At 44.9% G+C, this 18,593-nt stretch overlaps 4 protein-coding genes across 4 annotated transcripts; 3 read left to right on the top strand and 1 right to left on the bottom strand.

The window, feature by feature from the left end:
- Positions 1-2,978: 2,978 nt before the first annotated feature.
- Positions 2,979-3,322, bottom strand: LOC130460782 (uncharacterized). Its single transcript, XM_056828329.1, has one exon. It carries the CDS (start codon positions 3,320-3,322, stop codon positions 3,104-3,106), a length of 219 nt encoding a protein of 72 aa, XP_056684307.1. The 3' UTR covers positions 2,979-3,103.
- A 338-nt stretch (positions 3,323-3,660) lies between these two features.
- Positions 3,661-5,443, top strand: LOC110802047 (cytochrome c biogenesis CcmF N-terminal-like mitochondrial protein 2). Its single transcript, XM_022007479.2, is given in 3 exon segments — positions 3,661-3,719; positions 3,826-3,859; positions 3,861-5,443. Coding segments are annotated over 3 exon segments (465 nt in total). The 3' UTR covers positions 4,233-5,443.
- Positions 5,444-5,465: 22 nt separating this feature from the next.
- Positions 5,466-7,156, top strand: LOC130460778 (cytochrome c biogenesis CcmF C-terminal-like mitochondrial protein). Its single transcript, XM_056828324.1, has one exon. The coding sequence runs from the start codon at positions 6,272-6,274 to the stop codon at positions 7,154-7,156; it is 885 nt and encodes a 294-aa protein (XP_056684302.1). The 5' UTR covers positions 5,466-6,271.
- A 734-nt stretch (positions 7,157-7,890) lies between these two features.
- On the top strand, positions 7,891-11,576 carry LOC130460779 (cytochrome c biogenesis CcmF C-terminal-like mitochondrial protein). Its single transcript, XM_056828325.1, has one exon. The coding sequence runs from the start codon at positions 7,891-7,893 to the stop codon at positions 8,509-8,511; it is 621 nt and encodes a 206-aa protein (XP_056684303.1). The 3' UTR covers positions 8,512-11,576.
- Positions 11,577-18,593: the final 7,017 nt, after the last annotated feature.

Here is an 18,593-nt window from a genome sequence, read left to right as displayed (position 1 = left end):
ATTGCTTCACCATTTTTATTCAAGATAGTATTGCTAGGTTGATTTCCATTTTCCCCCAGGGGTTACTATTTCGTTGGCAACTGTAGCAGGTGCACCTCCATTCATCCCTAGAGATCGATTAATCGCAATAATAGCATTATGCAATTCCATGGATACCAATCCAGCACTTGGATGGACAAAAGGAGAATGAACCATTATCTCTCCAGATTTATTTGGGTTCACAGAAATGGGTTTATTCGCAATTACTCGAGGTGGCTCCATTTGTTGATTACTCATGGGATTACTTACATCAGGTTGTTTAGAATACTCTAGTTGTTCGGAATTGATAGTAGCTTTCTTCTTCTTCGCCATTAATGATGATGGCGCAAGTTAGTAGAACACCCTAACCTACGCAAATATTTTAGGAGAGAGAATCTTACCCTTTAACGTTTCAGAGACTTATATCGACTAATTGATCGAAGGATAAGAGGTCTTTTACACGTGCCCGAAATAGAATAAGAGTTGAGACCTCCGCCTGTGTGCCGTAACCTGTCGTTAGGCTAAGTGACTTCAATAGAATTAAGAGAAACCCAATGTTAGAATCTTCCCCTCTACTTACCGCTTGCTTCACTTTATTTAGTTGGATTTCAAAGAAAGGGTCTTGTCCGAACCCCATAAAAGAAGTAGAAAAGTCTGTTTCAGCTAGAAAGATTTCGGTTGGTTTGAGGCACAGTACAAGAATCCAGAATTGAAAACAGAGCTTGAGGTAGACTTTCAGGGTAGATATGAAAAACCTAGTGCTATTTAAGCAAACTGGTACGCACACTCTTGGTTTGGCTATGAATAATAAGAGGTTCATGAAATTGATTCCTGATTCAATAGGTGAAAAGATATGGATCAATAGTGAGCCTTTATCTATTATAGACCTATCTAGTATAGATAACGCAAGTAAGAAAATTCTGCTCAAAAGCTTGGGTGAGGGTATAGAGAGTCTAAAGATTAGACATCTAATTCTATCTGAGAAATATGCACAGTCCAAAAAAGAGAATGAGATGCTTAAAAAGCAAAGAGATATGAATAAATATTCTATTGATACAACGGGCAGTCTTACGGAAGACAGAAGGATACTAGAAGAGGTAAGCGAGGGTACTAACCATACAAAGGACTGCTACTTTTTTTTCCTACTTTTATAACCACCCTTTTTTGTAAGAGACGCTTTGTCCACTTCCTAGCCAACAATTCACCACGTGAAAGTTCGTCACTATCAATAGCTCCTTACTTAGACCCTTCCTTCCCCATAGCCACTGGCTCACGCCCTTTCGACTCTCGCTAAAGAAGAGAAATTCACCCTTAACTTCTCGTACCGGAGAGGCTCTTAGACTTGGAGCTCACAAATGTTTGAGTGAACGAATGTTATGAGCTAACGAGTTTGACTTTTTTTCTTCTGAACTCGGAGAAGAGGAGGTAGCGGTTCGTGCTTGAGTTGAATCACTTGACTTTGGCCCTATCTTTCTATTTAGATAAGTAGTAGATCCCCTTAAAGGGAAATGAACTAGGTAAAAGCTATAGGCAGCTACCTGGTAGGCAACTCGCCAGGAAGAGTCTATATCACCGATAGGCCAATTAGATGGAATTACAGAAAGCTGTATAAGTTAGAAGAAGGAGCAAAGGGTTGAAAGCGGACAGATCGAATCGGATGTCTTCCTTCAATCCGCTCTTAGAGTTCGAGAATCCAAGCGCAGTCAAGTCAGTACAATTCGGTCGGTAAGTCATTAAGGCCTGCTCTAGGTGACTTGGAAGTGCCTGAAGCTAAGAAGTAAGTCTACTTTGACTTCTGAGTTCTAGGTCTTAGAAGCACAAGCGGGAGCCAGGGGGAAGGCCTTCAGGCCGCTGGTGGAACTCCCAGGGAATTTCTACTAACTAATAAGAATCTCTTTATAGAACCACACTAAACAAACTATCTATAACCTCATGGGCTATAATAGGAGTCGCTAGTTTGCTTGTTCTGAAGAAGGCAAAACGTTGCCAGCTCTTCTTTCCGATCTTGATTGCTTTCCGGTCCATTGTTCGATTCTATAGCTGATGTAGCTTAACTCCATCTCTCGTATCGGCTAATCAATGAGTGGGGACATGAGAAGTAGGCTTAGCTGCCGTCAGAACACTTTCTAGCCTCCTAAAGGAAGTCTTAAAAGATAAGGCTATGCGCACACAAGCTAACTTCAGGTATGCAGTTAGTTCTCAAGCGATTCCCTTGTTCGGATCTGAGGTGCGACCTTAGCCTTAGAGAGCTTGTTTTGGCAGCTACTCTCTTATAGTGAGGAGACAAGGCGCTGGGTAGCGAAGCGCATCTGTTTCGAGTACAGAGGCGACGAGGGGTGCTAACCCGGCCACCCAACCCAGCAGGTCAGGGGTGGGCCGGCCATAGGTTCGAATCCTGCCACCTTTCTTGTGGATCATCCTGTGGTTACCGGATGATGGGAATAACAAAGCAGAAATTGGGAAATGAGCACGAAATGTCAATATATGAATTGTTTCATTATTCGTTATTTCCGGGTCTTTTCATTGCATTCACTTACAACAAGAAACAACCACCAGCGTTTGGTGCAGCACCCGCATTTTTGTGTATTCTTCTTTCTTTCCTTGGTCTTTTGTTCTGTCATATTCCTAATAACTTATCCAATTACAACGTATTAACCGCTAATGCACCTTTCTTTTATCAAATCTCAGGGACATGGTCTAATCATGAAGGTAGTATTTTATTATGGTGTCGGATCCCAAGTTTTTATGGATTCCTTCTTTGTTACCGGGGTCGATCCCAAAGCCATAATGTCTCAAAACGAGGAGGCCATAGAGAAAGTCTTCTTTTTTCCTTTGTCTTAAACTTCGTGAAGAACTCCATTCTATCTCTTCCTCGTTACGAAAAAAAAAGTAGAGTTCTTCACGAACCCCAGTTGTACACTCTCTTCGTTCTACGAACTCTTGTTGATTCAGAACTTTGTTCGCGAAGGAACCGGACTTTTGACGGGCCAGTTCTTTTTTACGCGCCGCTTTACCCTGAAAGGAAAATGAGCTTTGCTCTTCTGGGCGCTAGGCGCTCTCGTGGTTCGCGGGAAGGAAAAAGGACTCATCCTTTGTTGCATCTGGCACGAGATGATAAAGAGAGAGCTTCGTCTATCGATGAACAGCGGATTGACGGAGCTCTTGGCATTGCTTTCTTTTTCTTTCCTTTCCTATCAGCGAGTTCCGATCCTTTTGTTCGAAATTTCTTCGTTCGTACCGAACCGCTTGCAGAATCAAATCCTGTTCCACAAGATCCTATATCAGCTATACATCCTCCTTGCATTTATGCCGGAGACGTCGCCAGTGCTATGGGCTTTGCCTTATGTAGATCAAAAATGATGAATGGGATTGTGGCACTCCACTCGCCGCCAATGCGGAAGGATGTCGCCGAAAAGAATGGAACGCTGCTTTGCTCTGCTGGATGCGTCGGATCCCGTATAACAAGCGAGCTCTTTACCCTTAAATTCAAAGATGTGGGCGCCAAATGCTATCCTGCTCTATTGTTGCGTAGCAAAAGAAGCCTGCTCATGCTGCTTCGGCGGCGCTTTTTCGCCTTCTCTTCGCTCTGGACAAGAGCGCTAGTGGACACGGGGAGGGAGCGGGCGAAGCGTTTCTTTCGTAATGGAAAGACAAAGACCACTACTTTGCCTCTTTGTTGGACCGCCGGCGCGAACACAGTGGTCTCTGACCAGGACCAGGAACCAATTCGAATTTGGATCTTGACATGTCGGTGCTTTTTAACCGTAGGCATCTTGCCAGGAAGTTGGTGGGCTCATCATGAATTAGGTCGGGGTGGCTGGTGGTTTCGGGATCCCGTAGAAAATGCTTCTTTTATGCCTCGGGTATTAGCCACAGCTCGTATTCATTCAGTCATTTTACCCCTTCTTCATTCTTGGACTTTGCTTCTTAATATTGTGACTTTTCTATGCTGTGTCTTAGGAACCTTTTCAATACGGTCCGGATTGCTAGCTCCCGTTCATAGTTTTGCTACAGATGATACACGAGGAATCTTTTTATGGCGGTTCTTCCTTCTAATGACCGGCATATCTATGATTCTTTTCTCTCAGATGAAGCAGCAGGCATCGGTCCGTAGAACCTATAAAAAAGAGATGGTTGTAGCGCGAAGTACTCTTGTGCACTTACGTCACTTGGCTCGCGCGCAACCTCGCCCCCTTATGTTATGGAAGAATTGAGCTTATTGCTGGGCTGGTTATTCAGAGCCAACAATTGGCTGCCAGATTTCGTCCCGCAACTAGAAGAAGATCACTGCGGCGTGACTGAATGTAGAGCAGTCCGCTCTTACTTTGATCAGTAGATTATTTAGAACTTCGGAAGATGGTCAAGGTAGCTTACTTCCAAGCCACTGCACTAGATGCGCATGGAGTCTACTCGGCCCAGAATTCTTCTTCGTTCTCCACTAGGCGAACCCGCCGGGTTAACTCAACGTAAAGAAAGCTCATTAGGTCAAAACTAAGGGAGTACTTACTAATAGCGAAAGGCTAACATCTCTCCGCCTTTCTTAATAGAAGAGTAGCGAACATCTGAGAACTTCGTGCTGTAAGACGACAGGTTGGTAATGAAAGGCAATGTACTAAGAAAGCGCAACTCTATTAGCCCTTTATATGATATGGATAAATCTTGAATAAGAAGAATCATCCTATAATTCTTCGTATCTAAAAAGTATCCTCCTCCCAAAAGCATAGCTTTAGCTATTACATTCCTTTGGTCCATTACCTTTCCAATAAGTCTTGGACCAAAGCTTTATCACCGTGCCCGCTTCTAGTCGCTAGTAGGTCTTCCCGGATCGGATAAGGCTTCGATAAAGAAGTGAATCAGTCCGAAATGCTATGGATAGATAGTTTTAGCCAATATCGATCCGATCGGGAATGAGAGTACCTGACCTCTTGCCTATTCAGCAGTATTTTATATACCGCCGCACTCTTTATAGTCGCGACTGTTGTCATGGAAAAAAATCGATTTTCTGTCAAAGAATCATGCTTAACACAGCCTATAGCGTAAATTCGAACCGCGTCTAAACTAAATTAAGGGTAAGGCCCGTATTCTCTCTTCTGTAGATACGCTATCCTTTCTGGCTATGGGGGTATGAAGTCGCTAAAGCGAAGCTTTTGGAAAGGAAGTGATATCTACAGATTGATTTGATATTAGATGAGCGATCGTACTATGATCGTTCGGAAGACATGGCCCCGCGCGCTACACACAAGAATGAATTGTTATGCGATCGCTATTTCTGCAGGCAGCCTATCAAATCGGATCTGATCGTAGCTTCGAGTTCAGGTGCCGTACCGCGGCCGGACCGGAAAGGAGGGGGACAGCGAACCTCCTGCCAAGAGGCAAAGGTTGCTTGCTAACTCTCAGCCACTTGTTAGAAGGAAGTGCAGCTTGATTGTCGAGGAAAAAAAGAAGGCAGCCAGGCTGTTCGATTTCATTTCCTCCTTTGGTAAGGATTGGCTTTAAGTGATAGGGGATGTGATTGGAATTCGTCTTTTTTTTCTTTGTATCATCGAGACACCCGAAGGGCCGGCCATATGTACCTCGGGAGACTCGGCCCATTCAAATCAAAATAGAATGAGCACCTACGACTAAGAAGAATAGAATGTCGACCACAGGGTAAGATGATCTTACGAGGGCGAGTGACTGGTAAAGTCATTCAATTTTATCAACATGGCTGCAAGTGGACTAAGTTTATGTGTTTAAACTGACTACGACCAAAGTCGTGGCTACTTCAATCAAAAAAGATCCCCTATTCAAACCGAAAAAACGAACCTCACTTACGAAGAAGTAGTTGGAACAATTGGAAAAGTGGAGTTTGATTGAGGAGAAGATCTGGCAACAGAAGTCCAGAGTTGACTGGATTCAATTAGGTGACTCCAACACTCAATATTTCCATGCTTTCATAAAGCATGTAAACAACCTAAAGCTCGAAGTTGAGCTAAAGCGAAGATTTTGGATTTGTAATAGCTAAAGCTATGCTTTTGTTTACACGCTTAGTGCGAAGCATTAAGAAGTCGCTAAAGCGAAGCTTTTGGAGAGTTTGCTTTTGTTTTCTCTTTCTAAGAGCGGTCTGATCAAATAAGGGATCAGACCCCTCCTCGTGTTCAAACTAGTCATTAATGGTCGGCTTAATTGGTATCCTTTCGGTATGCCTTGCGAACACTTTCTTTTTTAGTCTTTCATCTTAGAGAGAAAAGCGAAACTCGAACGGATAGAGCAGATGGTAAAACTCCAGAACTTTTTCTTTTTCATTACTTCCATGGTCGTGCCTTGTGGCACGGCAGCACCCGTACTATTGAAATGGTTCGTCAGTAGAGATGTTCCCACAGGTGCCCCTTTTTCCAATGGTACTTTAATTCCTATTCTTATCCCTTCATTCCTTCTTTTGGTTTATCTACATTCCAGGAAATTCATACGCTCTATGGACGGAGTCAAAAGTGGAGTCTTGGTCAGAGCAAGTTGCCCTATTTTATTACCAGACATAATTGGGAGAAGCTCATCCGAAACTAGAGCTAGAAACGCCTTATTTCGTTTCGTTCCCATTCTTCATTTTCTTCTTCTCGAATTAAAGGGGGACTTACCCTATTTAGAATCTTTTTGCGGTGTGCTCCGTTTACTATTCTTTCGTACTTTCTTCTCTTTACCACGCGATAGGTCAGCGAAGCGTGAGCGGGCGCGGAGAAGAAAAGGCCAAACACTTCGGCCTAACGGGAATGAGCAACGACGAAATGAAAAGAGAAAGTGCCCCGGGCGCCCCCATTTAGAAAGAAGGGTCGAAGGGTTTGGGCCTGTAGCTTTCCCCGTCCCCCCTTCGTCGGGTGGTGCTTGCATGGGGGGTGTGCTACCTGAAATCGGGCTTGAAGCTCCCGCCTTACCAACGAGCCGACAGCTGATGGCTGTTGGTCGCGACTACTACCAAAAAGTGAACATGAAGATGAATATTTCACATGGGGGAGTGTGCATCTTTATGTTGGGTGTTCTTCTGTCGTGCGACCCGGCGGCTTATGTGCGACCTGTGGCCCACGCCTCCTATTTGTTCAGGGCGGGCGGCGTGAACTCTGATTCGATCCGGGTATTCAATCCCGCCGCTGAGGTGCTCAGTTGAATCCTTAACCTTGATAGGAAGATGGCTTATTCAATAATTCGTGCATAAGGGTAAGGAACTTTGGATGAACTAATGCGAATGGGTGTAAGCTTCGCTGCTCGAAAACACCCAGTGCTGACCACACTGAGAGACACGAACGCGCAGGTAACGCCAGTTGGCGAAGTGGCGTTCAGCATCCCTAGCGGTACGAAAAGAGAGGTCGTGATGATATCATCTACGTCCGTACCGCTCCTCGTGGAGTAGATCCCGCATCCAACTAAGTCTTTGACCAGGGAACGGGATAATTCCCACTACCGCTGGCAGGCCAGCCGGGCCGTGAGCGCAGTGGGAAAGGGCTTCCCAAAAAGCCAGCCCCGGCCGGGGTCAGCATAGAATGAAGGGGACGGCCCTAATGTTGTGTTGGCTTTGCCAACTTCTTGGGTTGCGGGCGGAAAAAGCGGACGTGGGGACTCGGGTCGGAGCGCAGCGTAACTAAAAGATTCCATTTAGGACGAGACAGAATGGGCGGGCACGAGCGGTCTAGTGTCCGAGCCGATTGATCAGACGACTACTTAACTTATTAGATTAGTATTAGCTGCCTATCCCGGAATGGGATAGAAAGAACGCGAAGCGCTAGCGCTATAGGGTCGGTTTTTGGGAAGCTTGCTTCTTCACAAGCTTATCCCCGCCCCGACCGGCAGCTGCTGGGTCTCCTCATCTCTTCGTAACTTCCCCCGGTCTTCGGCCTGAGCTGTATGAGGCAGAAACTCGTCTCACGTACGGTTCGAAGGCCGAGCCCCACCCCAGCAGTAATGGTGCGGCTTAGGTCAACTAACACAAAGAAGATACAGTTCACTCAACGATTGCCTTTGGGTTCCGAACTCCATATGGGGAAGGAACGTTGTTGTTTGCGGGGTCTCGATCATTTACATGGACCCACTTTTCATTCCATTTGTGGGAATTTGATGATCTATAAACCGTCCTTAACGAATGATCGGCTCATCTTTGAGCATGAGGAATCACTTCGTGCCGACCTGTTGTCAATAAACTTTTTGCTTGAGAATGGAAAACTGGAGCATTTTCTGCATCGGTGGATGAAGAATCGCGAACATCCAAATTTCTGGTTAAGCATGTTCCCAGAAAAAAGATACTTTCGAGAAACAACGAGCACGACTGAAGTAGCTATCCATACAAATCCATTTACGGATCTATATGCTTCGATTGGAACTGGAAGTTCAAGAACAGGCGGCTGGTATACTACCATAATGAAACTGCCTTTTCTTTTTTTTATTCGGATAGGATTTCTGTTGGCTTCGTTGGGAGGCTCGCGTAGTTTGTTACGTCAACTCCAAAAGGATAAATTGCGTTGGAATTGAGAAAGTTACGTAAAGTTCATAATTGTATAAAAGGAGTCAAAGTAGTGACTGCAGCGCATCGAGGCATTTTGCCCGTATCTTCGCTATGTATACTAGTTCAAGTGATTATCCATTTGAATTATGGCTTGGTCTCAGAGATCCTACATAACCGCTGCTAGGAGTTAGCACGAATCAACTGTGGGGACTTGCCTAAACTGGATTGGATCAATAGAATATGAAACATACGGCACTGCCTCAAAGGCCTTACCATACCACTTAGCTCAAGCCAGTCTAAGTGATTGGCTGAATACCGAGAATAGAGTCTCCTCTTGGGGTTTCTCCCGTATGGGGTACTACACTGTAACGTCGGCTGTTGCTTTGGAATGGAGAACTAATCAATCGAGGAATCGGAATCCTACCTCTTGCGAGTTGACCTCCGTTAGTGACTGTTCACTTTAAAGTGGGAGAAGTCGTAATTAGTTGGTGTACAATTTCAATAAATCAAAAAAGAACCTATTGAATGCGAAGGGGGAAATGGGATATCTTTCAATCAAAGCTATTCCTTTAGCTTGGCGTTTAGCTACTAAGCTATGCGGGTCATCGACAAGGAGAGCAATAGACTACATTGGTGAAGGAAGTATAGCATCAAAGGGCGCTTATCCTGCTAATCGTGGGTCTTGATAAGTACCTGACAGACTGAAGGCTTGGAACTTAACTCAATGCTGGGAAGCTTTACTTAAGTGGATTCGGCCCTACCTTGGCTACGAACCTATTCTCGCTAAGAGCTAAGAACTGGGCATTTCAAAGCAATTACCTTCTTAGCTTACAGAATCTCTTGAAAAAAGAAAGTCTAGCTACATGCTTAACACCGGAAATTCTGACCTTGGTTGGTGATATTCGACCAAGACGAGGCCTATATCTGAGAGCTTGAACTGGGCTTGGATGAAAGAGTAGCAGAGTCAATTCCTGAAGCCGGTTATTCAACTGGTTGTATATGGAAGGTGGCTAACTAGCAATCCTCTTAGGGGGATATCCTTTCAAAATGAGTAGTAGACTGATCGTCTTTGGAAAGTAATCCTTGGCATAAGCTCTAGTTTCTCTCTCTTATGTCCCATCTGCTTCCTAATTCCTATATATTTATATATTTCATATAGTGCTATACCATTACCTCTCTCCTTCTTTCGAACTTTGCTCTTAAGTTAGTTTGCTTTAAAGCCTGAAGCTTATTCAATCCAAAAACAAAAGCTTTAGCTACTTCATCAAGTACCTGCGGGAATGAAATGAAAGACTGGTGCCGCTTTTCAATATACCTCCTTGCCAGGTCATGGTTTCAAACTGGCTCGAAGACATTACGAATAAAAGAGCTAAGCACTAGAAAGAACTTGCTTTTTTATAGGGGCACGCTCCTAAGCCAGCTTTCACACTATCTTAAAAGAAAGATAACTGTCGATACATCTCTAAGGTAAGGCTTTCTCACAGCACAGGTAGTTGACTCGCTAAAGCTCTAAGAGCTTTTGGGAGGAGGGATTGCATTTACCATTGACCTCTTACCGAAAGCTTCGCTTAAGCTCAAAAGCTCCATAAGCTTTAGGTTGTTTACATGCTTGAAGGAAGGAATTCAAACCCACCCGGTTACTGTCTCGTTCTAAGGATTTGAAAGCTTTGAGCTGGGGTAGAACAAGCCCTGATATTCAACCATTCCTGCGGCGAGTTTAGCCATCCTTGTGGTGTGGGAGGAGCCTCTTCTGACTTGAAAGAAAAGAAATTTTCTAGTTTCTTGCTACGAGGTTGACTGATGCTCTTGAACTCGAAACCTACCGACGAGCCTACCAAGCCGAGATTGACGACTGGAAAAACTCCTTGCGATTGAGGCAACGGAACCGCCCTCATCTGACGAATCTCTTGGAGAGGCCTTTACATATATGAGCTAAGCCCCGAAAATGCTCTTCCTTTGTCGTTGGGGTTCCATCCCAATCTTCGATATCGCAACACAATTAAGTAGGTGTGGTGCGGAGTCACTTTTTTCATTCTATTATCGCTTGTTTATGCCACGGGGATTCTTCTTTGTTTGGAAAAAAACTTCGAATTGGGAGGAAGATAGAATGAATGGTCTGGTATAGAGGTTGTTGAGGTTCATCCACATTGATATCTTGGAAGATAAAAGGGTTTGCTCTGAACCTGAACCTCGTTAGACTCAGAGTTCTCCGAGAAATCTGCTCATTCACCGCCTACACGGGTTTCCGCGAGAATAACCAGTCCCGGTTTGTGATATCGAAAAAAACTAGCGCCGGAACTACGGATTAGCCGCGCATCTCACATTCCTAATTATTCTCTTTTTCATTATTGGAAGGCTTGGAGGGGTACATTCTTACGGGTCCTCTTCATCCGGGATGATCCATCCCAGTTCTTTCAGATCCTCCAGTCATTGTCTTGGATAGAGGGATATCACGGAGTCCATCTTCTGTGCTTCCGGATTCGATCTGGTTCAGATGGACATTCGGAACCTTTTCACTTCGTCGTTCTTGTGCTTTGTTTTCGGATCCTTGGATCAATCTTTTTTGTTAATTGACAACAGTTCTTTTTAATGAAGATTTTCCATTCTTAGTTCTGCTTGACTTGAGCTTGTCACCATCTCCATTCCTGGCGCCATTCACTCAGGTCAGAAAAAGTTTCTCGGTGTCCATATAGCACTCTTTATCGCCGGAATCATAACATTGTGTTCCACCATCGCCGCATATCACTTAGTGGTGACAAGTTGACATTCAGAGATGTCGCAAGAATGAAGTTCCATAGGGATGCCATGTATGGGGCCCATACATCTGGTTTGCTGGTTCGCTTTGTGACAAATCAGTCTTTTATTGTCCACCAGCCTTATCCTTATTTCGCCAGTATGGACCGGCTCTTTTCACGTCTTTTGTTCTACCTTGGCGAGAAAGAAATTCCTTGCAGCAAACTCTATGGTCTCTCTTCATCACCTACGGACCAACCACCGGCATAAGGAGAGGTTTACTTGCGGCATGCCAATCTATTCGACTGGTCGGATCAGCTCTAATAGCCGTCTTAGTATGAGAGGCCTCCACCCACAATGCTTTTCATTAATGAATCCATACTGGTCTTGGTGGTAGGGCGGGTTGTCTCCTCTCTTCCGTACCGCTCTTATTCTTCTATGTTCTATGTCACTTAGAAAAAAAAAGGAAACAGCTTTTTAGTTTTGACTTTGCTAAAAGCATGTCTCCCGAACACGGAACAGTACATTTTTCAAAATACGATTCCAGATATTGAGTTCGGAATGGATCTTAGGTCAGATACAAAGCATCATTCGGTGTCCCTTTATTTCTCTCACACTCATTTTTCTGGTTTGGAATCACAAAGATCGGTCAGAATGAAGGTTCTTCATGTTGAAAGATACCACCTCCCTTCGAAAATAATACACAATGTTAAATGGGGGGAGAGATTGGTAATGAGAAACGAAAAAGGAGGTCTAATCCAAAAACTTCGCTTTAGCGACTTCTTCTCCTCCAGTAAAAGATCTGTAAAAGAGGCACCTTTTTTTTCCATGAAGCTCTTCTCGGACAAAAGCGGAGATGATAAGAATCTGCTTCAAAATGAAGCACGAACTCTAAACTGTCGGGTTTTGCTTTTTTGTTATCTGTGATGGCGGTTGATGCCCTAGGTTTGGCCGAGGATGGTGATTACTTATCGCCCGCTCCCATTCCTTAGCTTGTTGGAAGGGCGCTTTCCCGGAGCTTATTCCAGGCGCGAATGCAGCGGATGGGGATCCTAAGACCAGGGCCTGGATCTGCTTAGCCAGCATTTGTGAACCTAGGTCTGGAAGTATAATAGGATCTGTAATGAAAAAAGCTTGCCTCGACCATCTGAGGATGCCAATTTTTTTTTGTTGGCAGCTCATTAGCTCCCGAGTCTCTCTCTAAGGGTTCTCCGGTTGACCTTAACTCTTCTGGTCAGCACAACTTCGGCCGATGGCAAGAAAGGATTCAGGATCTGATCTGGACTTGAATCGAACCTAGATTGAGATTTTTGGGGGAGAGGGCACTAGAGGCAGCAAAGGCGGGTTCCTCCGTTGAGGAGAGTGACGGATACCCCTTCCTTCCGAAGAATAGCGGGTAGGTGAAACTTTTTCCGGAAGCATAGATGAGATTAGAGATGAAAAAGACGCTAGCATTAGCAGAAGATCATTGATCATACTTTCTTGCCTTAGCCACTATTGAGTAAGAGGGATTTATACTTGCCTTAGATCACTATCGAGGAAGAGAAACTCATAGCACAGACGATCCTTACCCGTGAAGGTAGTTTACTTGCTTACTTGTTAAAGTAAGGAAGAAACACTGTTGTTAACAAAACGGAGTCTCAAACTTTTATCGCACTGGTCTCAAAAACTCAATTATCGTATTTTCAGGCAGAGCACCAGTAAAAGACCACCTAGAGGCCTATGAAAGTCACGTTTTTTCTTAAGAAAGATGGCGCCTCTAAACTAAAAGGATGTCTTCAATTTAATCAGCAGCCAAGGCGAAGAGAGAGTCCTACCATCACGAGGGATTCGAGATATAAAGAGATAGCAAGCCGGAAGGACGACGGGAGATGATCGTTCGGACAGGAGATGTGTACGAGTTTTAGCCTAGCTCCAAGAAGAAGGTACCGGGACCTCATTGAGCACAATATTTTTGCGGTTAATGGAGAGCACCAAACTCATGCGTTGGCTTTGGGGCGAGGATCAAGGAGGCCGGATTTCCCTTTATGAACCTCAGCGTGAAGTGGTCCTTTTATCTCTCTGCCTGCCTTTAACCAGCGGCAAGACGCGACGTTTTGTCGGAAAGGTCTCTCGAGCCTCTAGGAGCCGAGGAATCGCCCCAGACTCTATCTATCCAAAAGCTTCGCTTAAGCGACTACATACACATACGTGCTGTCAAATTGCAAATTATAGTAGCCGCGGCCAAGCGAAATCCGTTTCCAGTTGCAGTTGACAAAAGAGTATTTCATCCAAAGAATTCGTAAAAGTCGCTCAAAGCTACGGATGACCCTTAGCAGAAGAAGAAGAGCTAACACGGGCGGGATACCCAGACTTTCATACTTCCCCGAACACAAACAAAATATTGATTTTCAGTTGAATGAATTGTTCGATATCTCATTCCAATCTCAGGGATTGGATTCGGGCCTAACTCGCACTGCTTTCAAGAGCTAGCTTTCACACTCCTTCTCTATCTAAGATCCATAGCTTGAACAAGACAGCTTGGGATACTCCGAAAGAAGTAAAGCGCATCCGCAGAAAGAACAGGAGCATCTATCCGAAAGAGCCACATCAAGAACAAGAGCGGGTACCGCATGTGCCGCAGGAATGGGATAACTATTTGAAAGCAAGGAGAGGACCAGATGAAAGAAGAGCCGACCTAGGTTGAATGAATTATTCCACCTGGCAACAGCAAAGGTAGAGTTTGGCACAGGTCAAAGGGGAAAGGAAAAGGGGAGTTCCAAACGAAGGACCCAATCTCAAGGCTCGGCAGACCTCTCTTAGCTTAGTAAGTACACTTCTAGTCTAGTCGGCTCCTTCCTTGACTTCCGAAGTGGAACGATCGAAGAAGGCCGCCCCTATCAATAAGGGGCGTATGCTGACTCTTCTTTCCGGTTGGACTTCTACTTCTCAATCCGTAGTCGAGCCGTAAGCGGAAAAGGCCTAAGGGGCAGATCTCTCCAACTCGGATTCCGAACCTGGTCCATCGCCTTCCCGGATCCGGCAGGCTTTTCCAGCTCTTTCTCTTGCCGCTGCTCTCGTCTCCGGTCTTGACTCTTTCCGGCGCTTTTGGGGCCGGGGCCATTTTCTAAGAGAGAAATTCGAATAGCGGACGAAAGACCAGAAGATTGTATCTAGGCACTGCACTTAAAAAGGGTTGACGGCTGTGTGGCCCTCATTCAGCTGGAAATAGGAAATCAATTCCGGCACGACCGATGCCTTAGTCTCCTTCTACGCTTCGAAAAAACCACCTACCTAACCAAAAGCTTCGCTTAAGCGACTACGTTCCTTGCGTAACAGACCTTACTTCCTCATCCGAACCAGCTTAAACAGCTTATGCCGAAACAGAAAGAGGAGCTGGCTTTGTTGCCGATTCCGAGCCAACTTTTGACCGTGCTGCATCTTTGGCCGACTTTAGCGCCTCACTTTCTTGTCTTGAGCGCGAGGGGCTACCTTGTCTTTAGCGAGGGACTCAGGCTTTTCGAGGGAATCAATCATACTACGATCGTCAAATCCTACGCTGTAAATAGAACCGTCGGCATAGAACCTCTAATCAATAGGAGCTAATAAGAGTCTCCCGGGTAATTTGACTAAGACTCCCCTACTCCCATACTCGGGACGAGTAAGCAAATTAGCACTCCCAACAGCTTCGCATAAGCGATTACATACCAGAAGATCTACTACGATAGTTCGAAGAAAGCAACCTCCAGAACCGAAGGAAGCTACGATTGCATCTTTAATAGCCAAAAGCTGGTCACGAAATCAATCCTGTCACCAAGACGGGAAGGATCTATGCACGACCTGACCCAAGAAGAAAGGGTTGCCGATCAAGCGGAAAAGGTAGCCACACAGCCGGAGTATGATCTTCTCGGTCATCTCAGTAAGTTACCTGCCCACATATCTATCTTGGAGTTGCTGAGAACGTCTCCAAAGCTTAAGGTAAAGCAATTTTGCTTACTTCGATCTGCACATCCAAGATCGATTCGATCCCCTTTCCTCTGTCTTTGAGCTGTCGGAAGCAAGATTACCTTCTCTGCCAATTGACTTGTTCATTCCATTCCCCGTCTCCTCTGAGTGACAGCTGCCTTCTTGCATGCGAAAGTTCGATAGATCGGTGGAGCGACTTCTTTACTTACCTGATAGGAAGGACAAGATGTAGTTTTGCCTGAACTTTCCGACAGATAGCAGTGCCTAGCTACTAAATGGGAGTAGGGTTGAGTTCCAACCATGTATACCGGAACTATCAGATGCCGGAAGAGATCGAAGGTTACAGTCGGGTGGGTCTTCTTATCTAGACTGCTTTATCCTAAACCCGTAAACGATTCACCTCTGAGGGTAAGGAAATGAAATTACTTAGTGCACTAAGCTATTTCATAACCTTAGCTAAAAAAGGATAAGGAAGGCTAACAATAAGGGGTAGATTTCTTTCCAAAATCTTCGCTTTATTCAAAAGCATAGCTTTAGCTTTAAAACAAGCAAGGGCTGAGGTTTGTAATAGCTAAAGCGAAGCTTTCGGTATGTAATCGCTAAATAGAATGGCGCTGCAGGAACCGGTCGGATTCGAACCGACGAATAGAAGTTTTGCAGACTCATGCCTTAGCCACTTGGCTACGGTTCCCTATCAATTCTATGTCCGACTTTGCTTCACAGGGAGAGACCAAGAATAACAGATGCGGAATGCTTTGGGAGAAAGGACACAACATAGGTGGAGATGGATTTTCATAAAGACTATATAAAACTTGAGAATATAAGAGTTCTCCCTACCTGAACCTTTTCCGTGGCGACAGTATAAAGAAGCATTTAGGGATTTCTTGATGATCCATGATTACACAGTTGATCAAGCCTCTGAAACCGGACTCTTTCTTCCCTATACCCCGAACCTGAAATCTGAATGACCTGGAATTCTTTTCCAATTTAGTATATTAACTAATGGGGGCGCCGGGAGGGAGGAGATAAAGGCCCCCTACTTTAGAAGCAGAGACGAGAATTGCTACTTGAACTAGAAAGCATACTACTTAGATAAGAGTTCTTCATGTGCACATCCCGTAGGCAAAGAAAGAGATTAGTTGAAAGCCATCGACTGACCGATTTCTTTGTTTCAACGAATCAAGTACAAGCCAGTATTTTCCCTATATGTTCAAAGTGAAAACTCCCTTTCATTCTTGGAACTGCCTTCCTTGCTTTCATCCCTTGTGGCGAACTAGACTGAGAATTTTTTATAAAGAGGTATGTAGTCGCTTAAGCGAAGCTTTTGTTTACTCGCTTATTAGAAGCTTTTGGAAAGAAAGGCAAGTCTTTAACTCGGGTACGAAACAAACTACGCTATTCCTCCCATCTCATAAGAGTGAAAAGAAATTTCATACTGTTCCTGACCCATACCCATGAGTCATTCTCTCCCTAAAGAGATTGGATAAGAGTCACTAAGATAAGAATTCTGTCTTACTATATGATTAACGAAAAGAGGTTTATAGTAAGTGTGCCGCTAATTGGCATATCTCTCTGTTGTCGATTAGAGACCTTCCTTGCCCTGCTTAGGGCTATGTGATAGCACCCAAAGTGATTCTATTTGAACAAGACCACAGAACCATAGTCACACGGTGAAGCGAACCAAAGCCAAAGCGAAATCTCTTTCCCTATGCTAGGCCTTTGAAGGAAAGGAGCTCTATACCCAAATCCTTCTAGTGTACGAGTGCTGCTGCTTCTTGGCCTCGCTCTTGCTTTGCAAAGATGGGTCGCAGCCTGGCACTCTCAGTCCCAGATATTCAATATCCTGGAGCCGGCACTCCTAAACTAAATAAGCTTAACCAACCGAAAGCTTCGCTTAAGCGACTTCGTTCCTTCTTAGTTCGCAAGCAAGCTCAAACTAAGGAATGAAAGTTACGCGAAGGGGACCAGAAATCGGAGGTGCCCCTCCGGCATCGCAGTGCGTCAGGTTGTTATAGGAAGGGGCATTCGTCTATATCAAGGAGGAACGGGATATAAGCAGAAACGTCGTACCCGCCTTCTGCCGCTCTATCAGCAAAGGAGGCAGCTAACGTAGTGGTATTCGCTTTTGCAGCTCTTCCTGAAGAAGGAGCTGTGGCATCTCTATCAGCTAGTTAGCTAGCCGCTCTTGCCGCAACTAATTCATCTAGGGCAGCTCTCTCAGTTGGTTAGCTAGTGTCATTGGCCTTCGGCTTCTGGCTTTCGGACTAGTAGCTAAGTTGCTTTCGTTTTTAGGGGAGAGCGGAACCAGGCATAAGGAGCTTCAATCGCTATTGGTAGTTCACCCGCTAGGGGAACGTCAGTAGGAGGTTGTTTACTTCCACTGACTCTGCTGTTAGTACAGTATAGGAAGTCCTTGTTTGAGTGAGAGCTTCTAGAATGCCATTCATTTCGAAATAAGAAACTTTTCCACATAGAGGTTTCAACCACTTAAGGGCGAGAGTGCACCCACAAATTGGATTGGATCGAGAAGAGTGCTCGGCCTTGGTGAAACAATTGTAGGTGTCAATGGACCGATTTCACTAGCGGAGCACTTTCTCCAATGTGCGCAAACAGAGATGCCACTTGAAATGATGGACACCGGCCCTTGTGTTAAAGTAGCATCGAGTTGCGCTTGGAAACCGGCAAGTTTTTAGCTGCCAGATAAGTGGTACCTGTCCGGTAGGTCAGTTAAGACTCGTAAGTTGCCTAAATCTCTTCCAAAAGCTTCGCTTTAGCGAATCTCCAAAAGCATAGCTTTAGCTATTACATCTCCTCATTTTTTTAGGTAGTACTTTTTTATGGCTTTTCCATAGATGGGCTAGATTTTTTATGGAGCGGCCCGGGCAACGGATTGGTGCCGACGGCCCCTCGGATCCACGCAGGCTAGCCGAGCCTGGCGCTCCAGAAGACGATGACGCAGAAAAGGTACTACGTCGCTTAAGCGAAGCTTTTGGTCGGGTTCAAGATTCAAGAATGGTATCATCGGGGTATTCACCTTTCCTATATTCCCACTCGAGCGGGATCAAAGGAGATGATGATGAGTTCTTCTCGTAGCTAAATTCCCAATTCGGGCAGGGATAGAGGATCAAGAGACTGTACTCGCCCCCAAACCATTCAACAGAAGCAATAGCAAAGAAAGAGTAGCTCTGATTCTGATAGGAACTACACAAAGAAAGGCCTAGACCCGGTATGAACGTATGTAATCGCTTAAGCGAAGATTAAGGACTGATTTTCTCTATTAGAATAGAAAGAATTCTTAACCGCTTTCACACCTTTCCTTTTTTGAGAAGGTCTAAGATCTACCGACTGATCCGGGGAGTATACATAGTCAAAAAAAGCGGATCTAGTCTTCGACTTATGAGCGGATTCCCTTTACTCTAACAAGTAAGTA

Source organism: Spinacia oleracea, chromosome 5, assembly GCF_020520425.1.
Source record: "Spinacia oleracea cultivar Varoflay chromosome 5, BTI_SOV_V1, whole genome shotgun sequence".
Lineage (NCBI taxonomy): Eukaryota > Viridiplantae > Streptophyta > Magnoliopsida > Caryophyllales > Amaranthaceae > Spinacia > Spinacia oleracea.
Note: the sequence above shows the minus strand (reverse complement) of the source record. Positions and strands in the feature narration are given on the sequence as shown.